Source organism: Spinacia oleracea, chromosome 3 (genome assembly GCF_020520425.1).
Source record: "Spinacia oleracea cultivar Varoflay chromosome 3, BTI_SOV_V1, whole genome shotgun sequence".
In the NCBI taxonomy this organism is placed as follows: domain Eukaryota; kingdom Viridiplantae; phylum Streptophyta; class Magnoliopsida; order Caryophyllales; family Amaranthaceae; genus Spinacia; species Spinacia oleracea.
In genome coordinates, this window is record NC_079489.1 from 157,740,840 (window position 1) to 157,753,084 (window position 12,245).

The window sequence follows — 12,245 nt, forward strand, 5'->3', positions numbered from 1 at the left end:
TTAAAGTTACACTCCGCACTTCGTATTAAAATGCCTTAAAATTACCCCATAAAATGTTAAAACTTATTTATTTATTAGTGATTAATTGTTGTTCTTTTCAATAGATATTATTCATTCAAAATCACCCTTGTAAACCTTAAAATGTTTTCCCATCAAAAATTAATTCATAATATAATTTTTTTTTTAATCAAAACATGTTTTAAGTTACCAAAAAATGGATAAAAGTTATCTTAGATGCATGCAAAATCTATTGTAAAAGTAACCAAATAACCATGTAAGTAGTGACAGATTTTAAACCATTTTACGAGGGACACCAGTAGAAGAATTAGGCAATATAGTATGAAGTATGTAAGTTAGACAATTATATTAAAATTTTAGGGGGGAACAAAACTAAGAACACACTACGAAATTTTTTGCCCGGTGAGACGGACCCACCCCGACCATCAAGAAGATCTGTCATTCATATAACCCTTTTCCCGATGTACAATAAATTTGCCCAAATGGCTTTTAAGTCGTGTTGGGTCGGATTATATTTATTTGCCATCCCAAATTTATTTGCTACATATCAGTTAACATAACTCTTGGGGTCAGTCTTAGCCCAAGATTTCCAACGAGCCTCCAAGAGAGAGGCGTTTAGCCCATTTGCCACCTATTTTATTTAGGAAAAAGGGAATAAGGAAATAGAAAAATAATAAAAAAAATAATAAAAATAAAAAACAATTGGAGAATTAATTGCTGTTTGAGCCAACATTCTGGAAAAAAGAATATTACTTCACCTTAATTTAATTTGCAAACATGCAGAAAAAAAAGCTCGAAAATTGAGCTTAATTAAGGCGTGCAAATCCAATCAACTAAATTTTGTATAAAAAGATGCTGAAGTCAACTAGGATCCTAAAGTAACGAAAATCCAATTATGTCCAATTTATTATTCACATGGGCAAACCAACAAAATAAGTTAGCTACAAAACTAATTAGATATATACCCCAAAAAAACAAAAACAATAAAAGATGGATTAAGAAATGGAGGATGTTCAAGGTATAACGATTGTAGTTTTGCTGAAAATAAATTTGATTTGATTTGACTTGTGATGTATATTTAATAATTAATACGGAGTAGTATTTCTCTTGTAGATGTCTATGCCTTTTTATTGATGAGTTAAGTAATTAACCTCTTTTTTTTAAGTTTATTTTTCTTTAACATACATTATAACTAATTAAGATAGTAGAAAGTGTAACCTTTAATTCACGAGGTCCGAGTTATTTAGTTTTGCACTATTATATTCCTTTAAAAAATAACACCGAGTATGTACCTGTGTATGAATAAAAGTGGCCATGGATCGTTTTGCTTTGCTGTTGTTGTACTAACAGGAAAATGAATAAAAATAGAAAATGTATAAAAGAAGTTCCATTGATGGAATTATATGAGATATCTACAAATCCACGTAAAGCGATATATATTTTCCTTTATGATTTTAGTATTTCTTGCATCATTTGGAATTTTGAAGTGGAGTACCATATAATAGGAGCATTAGTAAGTAAAAAATGTACGATCATCAACACTAATACACTGGATCTCATCAGAACTCCACAAATAAGTGTGTTTAGGCAAAAATAGTACGGAGTACTAGAAATGAGAGGTGACCTATGTGGAAGTTCACTTGCTGCGCCGCATTTTTAATAAGCAATGTTTTGACCTAGTGGAAAATATTTCACTTCCAACCAAAAGGTTGAGGGGTCGGTCGATCACCATCGGGAGTACTTTAAAAAAGGATTCCCTTACAGTTTTCTCCACTCTCAATGTGTCTAGCTCGCTACCTTGATGGGATTTTTAGCCTAATAGGGCAATTAATCGATCGTATTAAACAAAAATAAATAAATAAAAAATCAACAAGTACAAAACACCGATATTATTTTTAATCAAAAATGTTTCAACCTAGCGATTAAGATTGATAGCATCATAGATTCATAGCATGTATTGTGTGCATGATATATCTTCTTCTTCGTTTATAATTTTTTTTACGAATTCTCCATTTATAACTTATCCAACCATCTCCACCAACTCTGTGTGTACTTATATTTCATACTTTTTATTTAATAATGAAATTATAATAATAATACTTCCCATAATATGCATAAAATTTGCTGGGCCCCATCAACGTTCACACTCTTTCTCTCTCCTCCCTCAACTGCCTGGAATTTTCTTCCAACTTTTTTGTCGACTCCCTCCTCAAACCCCCTCTCAAAATCGTATTTTTTTTCCAAAAACATTTGCCTTGCTTTTGAATTGTCAATACAAAATTACGAAAGCAAAGAAGGAAAGAAAGTAAAGCAAGTAATTAAGGTTCTCCCATAAATTATTCTTCATTTTTTTTAATTTTTTGATCTGGGTTTATTCTGGGAATCTTGATCTACCTTCAATTTTTTTTGTTGGTGAGTGATAATTTCTGATACTTATATGATCAAAAGTTTACAACTTTACTTATTCATTGGTTGATTTATTGGATGCTTTTGCACTTTATAACTAGAATATAATTAAGAATTGTTCTTGTTTTGTTTTTTACTCCAATTTTAGTGGGCACTTTTGCAGTTCTTATTTTTGTTGAAGATAAGCATGTATTTATTTATAAATCAATTTTGGTAAATATTAGGTTTGTTATTGTTAATTGTTCTTACAAGTTTGGATTCTTGTAAGGAATTATTGAGTTGAGGTGGTAACCATGAATTTGAAATACAATTTTTATCCAATTTTGGTAATTTTGTTTTGTTGTTGTTGTTGATTTTGACGTGTTTCTAATTTGGTATTATCAGCTCGAATTTTCGATTCATTTCATTGGATTATTGATCAATTTCCAAATTTGATGTTTTGAACCTTATTATGTAACTTAGTTCCTACCCATTTGCGCTGTTGCCGAGTAATTTAGTCTTTTTGATATTTGTTCTGGTCTTTAATATCTTGGATTCTTGGTATTTGGCACTAACATTTTGCTATGATAATTGAATCACTGATCAATTTCCAAATTTGATGTTTTGAACCTTACTATGTAATTTAGTTCCTTCCCATTTGGGCTATTGCTGAGTAATTTAGTCATTTCGACGTTTTTTTAGGTTTATAATATCTTGGATTCTTGGTATTTGGCACTTACATTTTGCTACAATAATTGAATCACTGATCAATTTCCAAATTTGATGTTTTGAACCTTATTATGTAACTTAGTTCCTATCAATTTGCGCAGTTGCTGAGTAATCTAGTCATTTCGATGTTTGTTTTGGTTTACAATATCTTGGATTCTTGGTATTTGGCATTCACATTTTGCAATGATAATTGGGATTATGTTTTTCAATATGTAATTTTCAAAGCATGTATGATAATGGGCAGATTGTAAAATGGCAATAAACAGCTGAGTGTAGTGCTTCTCAAGTTCTCATTGATTCTGCCAGCCCATAAAGAGAGAGAAATTCTTCCATTATGGGTTGGCTGAGTAAGATTTTCGGAGGTTCCAGCAATAGCCATAGAGTTTCAGAAGGGCAACATCATGGAAGATATGGAGAGGATTCAATTTGGGACGGTCCCACCACTTCCGGGGTAATTTCTGCAATCCTTGACATTCTCTTGCGAATTTCACATTTTTACTTTATTCCTGTACTTTAGAACAAAAGAATCTGATGAGGAAATCGTTGCATTTTTCTGTTGCAATCTTGAGATTCTGTGGCTATACCTAGTTTTACTCTCTTTGCCTCATATTCAAGTCTTCAAGATAGAATGAACAATTTCATGAGAAATTCACGTTTTAGTTACCTTTACTATGAATGGAGGTGGTGGTGTCAAAATAAAATAAAATTGAATGGAGGTGGAGGAGGACTAGAGTGAGTTGGAAATTTTCAAGTTGCATTTTCTATATCGGTGTAACATTTTTAGTCTTGACATTCTCTTGCTTTTGCTTGCGAATTTCACATTTTTACTTTATTCCTGTACTTTAGAACAAAAGAATCTGATGAGGAAATTGTAGCATTTTTTCTGTTTCAATTATGAAAGGTTATACCTAGTTTTCCTCTCTTTGCCTCATATTAAAGGGTTTTCATGTTCAAGTCTTCAAGATATAGCTTAGAATGAACAATTTCATGAGAAATTCACGTTTTAATGACCCTTACTATGAATGGAGGCGGAGGAGAACTAGAGTTGAGTTGGAAATTTTCAAGTTGCATTTTATTTACCGGTGTAATATTTTTAGTCTTGGTGGTCATCTATTGGTGTAATATTTTTCTCTAAGGCGGTCATTATGTGCAGGATGCATGGTCAGATTACGGGAATGAAGATATTGATCGTGCAATTGCACTTTCCCTTGCAGAGGAAGAGGAAAGAAGACAGGAAAAAGATCAGAAAGGCAAAAAGGTGATTGGTAAGTTGGATGTTTAGTTGCAAAACCAGTATCTTTTTCAGAAGACATGATTTAATTTCCTTGTGGTAGATATGATATATATTAGTTTAAATCACACGAGGGTGCTTTAGATTTTGCCTACCCATGGATTTTATGGCATTTCATATACATCAATTAGGTTCCGTTTGGTAGGGCGTAAAACATTTTCCCTCGATTTTCAATTTTACATTGTATGGTTTGTAAAGGAGTGTAAAACCATTTTCTCTATGAGTAAAATTGCTCTCCCAATGAAGGAAAACCATTTCCCCTTCAAAATGAAGGGAAAACTGTTTTCCTTCCTTTTCCTTATCTCTCTTGTACACTCCTCTCACTACCTGCTTGCTTTCCCTTTCATTTTCCTTTCGTTTCATCATTTTTCATACTTGGAACCAAACAACGGAAAACTAATTTTGGAATTGTGTTTTCCGTTGTAAATTGTTTTACATGAAAATCATTTTACACTGAAAAACTAGACTTTTTCTTGGATGGATGCTTTTAAGTACCAAATGCGAACATCTTCATTTCTGCTTGATAGAAAACTCCAGCTAATCATATATTCAGTGTAATAGGAGTTTAAAACAGGCTCGGCAATATTTGGTAATCTTTAATGCTAGTTTTTGTCATGAAAAGCTAAAGAATCTTTCGTGAATTGTCTACCAGATCATGATAGTCTATTGGAGCAAGATGAACTACTTGCCAAGGCTCTTCAAGAGAGTTTAAATATGGAGTCCCCAGCTCAAACACCACCACAAACTCCTCCCAGACCGCCTCCTCCTCAATATGATCGTGGAAATATATCGCAGCCTGATCGTGGAAATATGTCGCAGCCTTATCCTTTCTTTTCTTATGGATACAGGTCTTTTATCAGAACTTATCAGTTTCGTCACAACAGTTTCTCAATTTTTTTTTTGAAAATAATCATCAATACGTAGACCCTGTATACTCGTTGGTGATCGGCGTTTTTATTGAATTTTAGTACGGAGTAGTTGTTATAAAAGTATGTTGGCATCTTATATGAACCCATACCCATGAATTTGTGAGAAAAGAAAAACCTTGCGCTGCTGCTTGTGTCTAAAAGGAACTAGATATGATTTATTTGTTAAACATATCGGTGGAAGGAGTTAATATTGACACCAGATTTTACTTCTATGTCTTTTGTGTGCTTGTGGACTCTTAGGCTCCGTTCTATTCAACTTATTTTGTCTGAATTTATATTATTTGAACTTCTCTAAACTTAACAGAATTTAGTTGAACTTATCCGAGCTTATTTTGTCTGAAAAAAAACTTATTTGTGTGTAAAAAATTCTGAAAAGAAGTAACTTATATTATCTGAACTTATCTGAACTTATTTTGTCTGAAATAAGTCAAAATAAGCCGAACAGAACAAAGCATTAGTGCAAGATGTATTTAAGATGCTTCTTGAGTTCTTGCTATACATGTATGTCATTCTCAGGGTTGGTCTTCTGTGTTCCCTTTTGGGTTAGCTGTTCCTTTCACGCATAAAATGCCCATTCAGAGAAATCTATTGCAAGAAACATTTCTTTAGTGCATTTTGCTGAATCTGCTATTGTAGGAAATCTGTTACAAATATTGTGTAGTCTGACTAAAAATAGTCCCAAGAATCCTCCTAAGAATTTTTGGTCTCATTCACGATGGAAACATAGTTTAAAGGATTAAAAGTGTATATAAAATTGAATTGTTTTGGTATCTGTTTTTCTTCCAACTGTTCCAAGGCATTGTGGACCGTGGTAAATCTGAAATGGAATTGTGTTTTGCGGGCAGGACTTGTTCTGGTTGTGGTGGTGAGATTGGTCATGGACGATATTTAAGTTGTATGGGCGGGTTTTGGCACCCAGAATGCTTCCGTTGCCAAGCATGCAATGAGCCAATATCTGATTATGAGGTTAGAGATGCCATAATTCACTTTAAAAAAAAAGATGCATGTGCCTTTTTCTTCCTCTCAATTTATGTGAATAACCCGAATTTTTTTAAACTTACTATGTTGTGTGCTCATCTGATTTTTCCTTCATCAGTTTTCTATGTCTCGGAATCGACCATTTCATAAAACTTGCTACAAGGAGCAGCATCATCCAAGGTGTGACGTCTGCCAAAACTTTGTAAGTAACAGAAAACATTCCTTTACCAGTGTGATTGTTATCCTGCTAAATTGAAGTATCAAAATTCACTGCTACTTTATGCCTCTAAGTTTGTCTACCGCAGTTCAAAAAAGTAACAGATATTGACTTTTCCCTTTAGTTGTGTTGCCATGTTGCTTCACTGTGGTGGTTTGGGATAGTATCATATTTCACTGTAATTAATGACTGTTTATCAGAGTTCAATTATTCCTTGTAAAATTTTGTCTTCTCTTAAATTTGACTCTCTCTGTTTCTTTTTTGTATACTTTTTGGGAGAATGGCATGTTTTGGTTTTGAGTTGTCTCCAAGGACAGGACACAGAAAAACCTACCAAAATTAGGGTTATTGGCATATTTTTGAAAGAGACAAATATAGTGCATGTTAACATAAAAAGAGATAGAGAGAGTAGTTGTTAAGGGATTGGTATGGTATGGCAAACGTAGCTTAAATCTGACCCTTACTGATATTATTATGTAAATTGTTGTTGGATTTATCTTAATGGATATTTTAAAATATATCGACATTTTATATTTTTTACTAATACTTGCCCATTTGGGTTGAACAGAGAGAAATTGTAAATATCAAAATTGACCATATGATAACAAGCAAAAGAGAGGGAAAATGTTAGGTAAAAATGGTAAATGTGAAATGTAAGTAAGTTAAAGTTGGTATTTAGTGTGTGAACACACCAAAAGCATGTGAAAACATACCATAAAAGGAAATGAGGCAACTAATATGCAACTCCGTAAAAGGAAAATGGTGCAAGTAAAAAAATAGAGGAAGTACGGAATTACAAATATATGGTCAAAGTTATGCGTTGACAAATATGAAAGTAAAAAATGGTGCAACTATTTAGAAACGGAGGTTGTATTTCGTTACCAAGGCTTGAAACCTGCATAATTTTGCCATTGTAAACTTTTACCTTCTACCTACTTGCTTCTCACCTTTGTTTTTGAACAGATTCCAACAAATGCAGCCGGGCTTATTGAGTATAGAGCACATCCTTTCTGGATGCAAAAGTACTGTCCTTCTCATGAATATGATAGGACTCCAAGATGTTGTAGCTGTGAAAGAATGGAGGTAAGTTGAAACAAACTGTTCGAATATCTAGGATGATAAAGAAAGAGTTGTAAAGATGGCTGTGGGCCGGGTCGAGTTTCGGGCCATGGGCCTAAACGTCTAGGGCCCACTCTACATCGTGCTGCCGTGCCGAAAAGTTCAAAACAGGGCCCAGGCCTACGGGCTGCTGACCGGGCCGGGCGTCGTCGTGCATACGCCTAAATGCCTAATTTTACTAAATTTAGCGTACTTTGTCGTGTCGTGTCGTGTCGTGTCGGGTCGAGCCGTGCCTTGTCGTGCTTTTTCTAAAAAATGCGCCCCATGCCCGGTCCACGACTTCGTGCTCGTGTCGGGCCGTGCTTTTTTCGTGCTGGGTCGAATCGGGCCTCGGGACGGCCCACAACCGTCTTTACGAGTCTCAGCCTCCACATTATAAATAAAAACTTCAATACATTTTACTTTGGTATGTCTGGTAATCTGAAACTTTCAACATTTATGCAGCCTAAAGACACTGAATACCTGGGACTTGATGACGGTCGTAAGCTGTGTTTGGAGTGCCTAGACTCGGCTATTATGGATACTAATGAATGCCAACCTCTTTATATAGAGATTCGTGAATTTTATGAAGGGTTGAACATGAAAGTGGAGCAGCAAGTACCCTTACTCTTAGTGGAGAGGCAAGCACTCAACGAGGCTATGGAAGGAGAAAAACAAGTAAAAAAAAAACATATGCTACAAATGATCCTAAGTTTTTTTGATGTTCTTGTGATTTTTCTTACTTTCATCTCTTTTTTTTCTTCTTCTATTAGGGTCATCATCACATGCCGGAGACCAGAGGACTTTGCCTCTCAGAAGAACAGACAGTGCGAACGGTAAGATACGTTAAGATGGGTGTTTTTCCATGCATGACTGATACTACGTACTTCCTCCATTTTTATTTACATGACACAATTGAATTTTGGATACTATTTACACAAGCTCCTTTGACTTCCTTTTGTGACTTATACTTGAGAGAAACCATAGTCGTGTGGGGTCATGTTAGATTCGTCTAATAAATATTTTTAAAATATCAACCTTTTATAATTTTTTCATATACATAATTGAAGACATTAATGTTTGAAATCGTGCATAAATACTTGTGTCATGTAAATAAGAACATAGGAAATTAGGAAGTATATATGATATGTGATTATTGGTCCTTTAAGTTAATGTGTCAATGGAAAACCAGATATTGAAGAGGCCAAAGATCGGAGGAGGGCATCGGATTATGGACATGATAACTGAGCCATATAGGCTGGTCCGTCGTTGTGAAGTCACAGCTATTCTGATTCTTTATGGCCTTCCCAGGTATGTTATTCATCTATTGTCTAATTAACTAATCTATCACATAATATTTACCGACTAAGTTAATCTTAGGGGTCATTTGTCCGAAAATTTACCAGGAATTGTGCGCTTAGTTGTTTGCAAGCTATTCTTTTTCATCTGGGGGAGTTGAATTTGCAGACAGTTGTGCTCCCTATGTTTTTATCAATTGATTTTCTAGTCTTTTATTTCTTAGGAAATGCAACTTCAAAGTTCAAATGATCACTCTGGTCTTATTTGGTAATTAGTACGTAGTAGTTAGCAGTTGGCCAACAGTAGCAGTTTGACATCTTGAAATCTAAGGTTCCATTCGGTAAATATAAGCTATATTTTGATAGCATTTGGTGCCAACATTAGATGTTCGCAAGGTTACACTCAATTTAGTTAGCTGCTTACCACTTGAGCCAACTTTATATGACGGCGTATGCAAAAAACTCTTGTTGGGAGACTCACCCACCACAAACTCTTGTCGGAGCTAAGCTCCAGGGAACCGGTGTGCAAACTTTTAAAAAAAAAGTTAACTGTTTAAGCAAGTATATAGTTAATTAGCCCTTAAAAAAGGTAAGAGAAAATTAGGTTAATTAGCAGCGTAGTAAAGATGTCACCTTTATTATGCTAAAACTTCACATCTAATTTACATTTGTTAATGGGAATTGCATTCTTGAAGTTAGCAGACCTTACTTGGGAGGAAATCAGAATCACAGATTGTAAAAGCCATGTCTCCACTTACAGTCTGAGGCATCACCCAATTCTTAACGAATGAAATCTAATTGTTGAAAAAGAAGAAAGCGATAATAATTCTGATGAAGGGTTACTACCTTTGTCCTTGAATATATAGGTCATATTTCTATTTTAGGCCACCCTAAAAGAAAAAAATAATAGGCCTTTTATTTTCTTTTTTGATGGAAAATACGTAGGTCTTTTTCTGAATTTAGTAAAGCATTGGGTGCGTTCTATTCACCTGATTTTCACTTATTTTTTTTAAACTAAGTTGGACTTATCTGAACTAAAAGCTTATCAAAACTTATTTTAGTTATAAATTGTACACTGAACTTAAGGTGTGTTCTATTCACCTGATTTTTATTTATTTTTCCTGAACTCATCTTATTTGAACTTAACTGAACTTATCAAAACTTATTTTAGTTATAAATTATACTTGGTCAACCCTTATTTTTCCTGAATTATCTTATCTGAACAGCTGAACTTAACCTAACTTATCTGAACTTGTTTTTCCTCAAATAAGAGGAAATAAGGTGAACATAATAGACCCTAGTTTTCTTGAAATAAGTGGAAATAAGGTGAACAGAACTGAACGTTAACTTATCCATATCGCCCTTAATGACAGCTTTAACAAAAATCTATTTCGTGGCATGTTTGAGATGTAAACATCAAGAAGGATGGTTATGGGTAGCCCTCTAAATCAAATGTATCCTACAATTTAGTGACATTTAAGCACTAAGTTGAAATATGCTACAAATTTCAAGTTACTAACTTTCATTTTCTTATAATCCCCCTTGATTAAAGGCTTCTAACAGGATCCATACTTGCACACGAAATGATGCACGCATGGTTACGCCTCAACGGTTACCCCAACCTAAAACCCGAAGTTGAAGAAGGAATATGCCAAGTATTAGCTCATATGTGGCTAGAATCTGAAATCATAGCAGGTTCTGGAAATAGTAGTAATAGTGGTGCATCTTCATCTTCTTCCTCTAATTCAGAACCCGGATCTTCATCTTCTTCTTCTAACAGTAATTCTTCAAAGAAAGGTAAAAGGTCACAATTTGAAAGGAAACTTGGTGATTTTTTCAAACACCAAATCGAGTCTGATGGTTCGCCTGCTTATGGAGACGGGTTCAGGATAGGTAACCAAGCGGTTAGCAAGTATGGTTTGAAGCGAACTCTTGATCATATACGATTAACAGGGACATTCCCTTGTTAAAAAGAAAGACACTTTTTTTTACCAAAGTGTAATTTTTTTGATATACATATGAATACTGAAAATGTATTGGAGGATTGACAGGTTATAGGAATTCAGTACAGCATTTCTTCTACATGGTTTTTGAGTACCACATACTCTGTATATTTTCTGATTATTTTGGTGTATAAAATTTGAAACTGCATGTATAAAATCTGAAAAAAGCATGTATTACTGAACTAGGGAAAAAAAGAAGACATCCATATTTTTTAATATTAAAAAACTTGTATCTTTTTATCTTTTACTGGTAGTTTTTTGTAAGGAATTTGTCTTTACCAGCAGCAAAGGCTGATAGACACGTTTAATTGAAAGTACTTGATTAAATGTATCTTAAACGTTTCTACTAATGAGGTCTTGATTTAGTGGTTACGATCGAGGTCTTGTGTATGTTAGGTTTGAATCATTCAACCCTCCCATTTGTAATATGCTTATTTAACTTGTTCATATAAAAGAAAAAGCTTGATTATTCGTACTTTTTTAGTCTTTCTCTACTCGTTAAACGTCTACGTTGGTGTCTTACGTTATTATTTGGGTGACTAAGTTTCTCCAAAAATGTATTGGCCTAATAGTTAAGAGTTAAGACCAAGGGTTGTGGGCCGGGCCGGGTGCAGAGGTGTAGACTTGAATGAGCCTGTCTCGTGCCAAGCTGCTTGTTTCAGACCGGCCTGAAAATTTCAAAAATATGGTTCAGGCTCGGCCCAAGCTCAGGGTCCCTCGTGTTGGGCCGGGCTGTTGTGCCGAAGTCTAATATTACTATTTAGTGTGTTTTGTCGTGTCGGATTAGGCTAGGCCGTTGTTCTTAAGTCTAATTTTACTAAATTTAGTGTGTTTTGTGGTGTCGGATCGGATCGTGACGTGCCTTATCGTGCATATTCCAAAAAATAAAGTTAAGGCCCGATCCACTTAACTTCGTGCCCTTGAAGGAGCCGTGCTGTTAATATTAAATCCAATATGGCAATGAGTTTCAGTTATGATATATTACTAGATATTTATTTAGGAGATATATTATGTTATTGTATTCCTATTTTACGAGTTGTATTTTAGGGATAGATTAGTATATTGGTTTTTCCTAAATTGTAATATTCTAGTAATATTGTGTTTCCTAATACTAGGGCTAGGGTTAGGAAGTTGGGGTATATAAATAGGGATTTATATACCATTATGTTTGATATGCTTGAGATCCTGAGCTTGAGCAAAGTTTGAGAGGAACACCTGTGAGGTTGATTGATTGTATTATTAATAACAGTTTTTGATTAATAATACAAGTTGGGACGTGAGTATATCACGTTATTAATA

The 12,245-nt window shown here is 34.3% G+C and overlaps 1 protein-coding gene across 5 annotated transcripts; it reads left to right on the forward strand.

Moving 5' to 3' along the window:
* Positions 1-2,168: 2,168 nt before the first annotated feature.
* LOC110787502 (protein DA1-related 1) lies at positions 2,169-11,025 on the forward strand. 5 transcript variants are annotated; one of them, XM_021992131.2, is made up of 11 exons: positions 2,169-2,430; positions 3,377-3,583; positions 4,286-4,397; positions 5,076-5,271; positions 6,198-6,318; positions 6,449-6,532; positions 7,511-7,630; positions 8,111-8,323; positions 8,419-8,481; positions 8,838-8,956; positions 10,496-11,025. In XM_021992131.2, the coding sequence occupies exons 2-11, from the start codon at positions 3,467-3,469 to the stop codon at positions 10,911-10,913; spliced, it is 1,563 nt and encodes a 520-aa protein (XP_021847823.1). In that variant the 5' UTR covers positions 2,169-2,430; positions 3,377-3,466; the 3' UTR covers positions 10,914-11,025. The 5 variants fall into 5 exon arrangements, with proteins under 5 accessions (XP_021847823.1, XP_021847824.1, XP_056697044.1 ...); XM_021992132.2 differs by having other exon boundaries at positions 2,179-2,341; XM_056841066.1 differs by lacking the exon at positions 2,169-2,430 and adding an exon at positions 2,616-2,708.
* The last annotated feature ends 1,220 nt before the right edge of the window (positions 11,026-12,245 follow it).

Bases quoted from the DNA above. Each gene is read 5' to 3' on its own strand.
- LOC110787502 (XM_021992131.2), top strand. From the start codon at position 3,467: ATGGGTTGGCTGAGTAAGATTTTCGGAGGTTCCAGCAATAGCCATAGA. The intron at 6,319-6,448 runs GTTAGAGATGCC...TTCCTTCATCAG, and splicing joins AGCCAATATCTGATTATGAG to TTTTCTATGTCTCGGAATCG. The intron at 8,957-10,495 runs GTATGTTATTCA...CCTTGATTAAAG, and splicing joins ATTCTTTATGGCCTTCCCAG to GCTTCTAACAGGATCCATAC.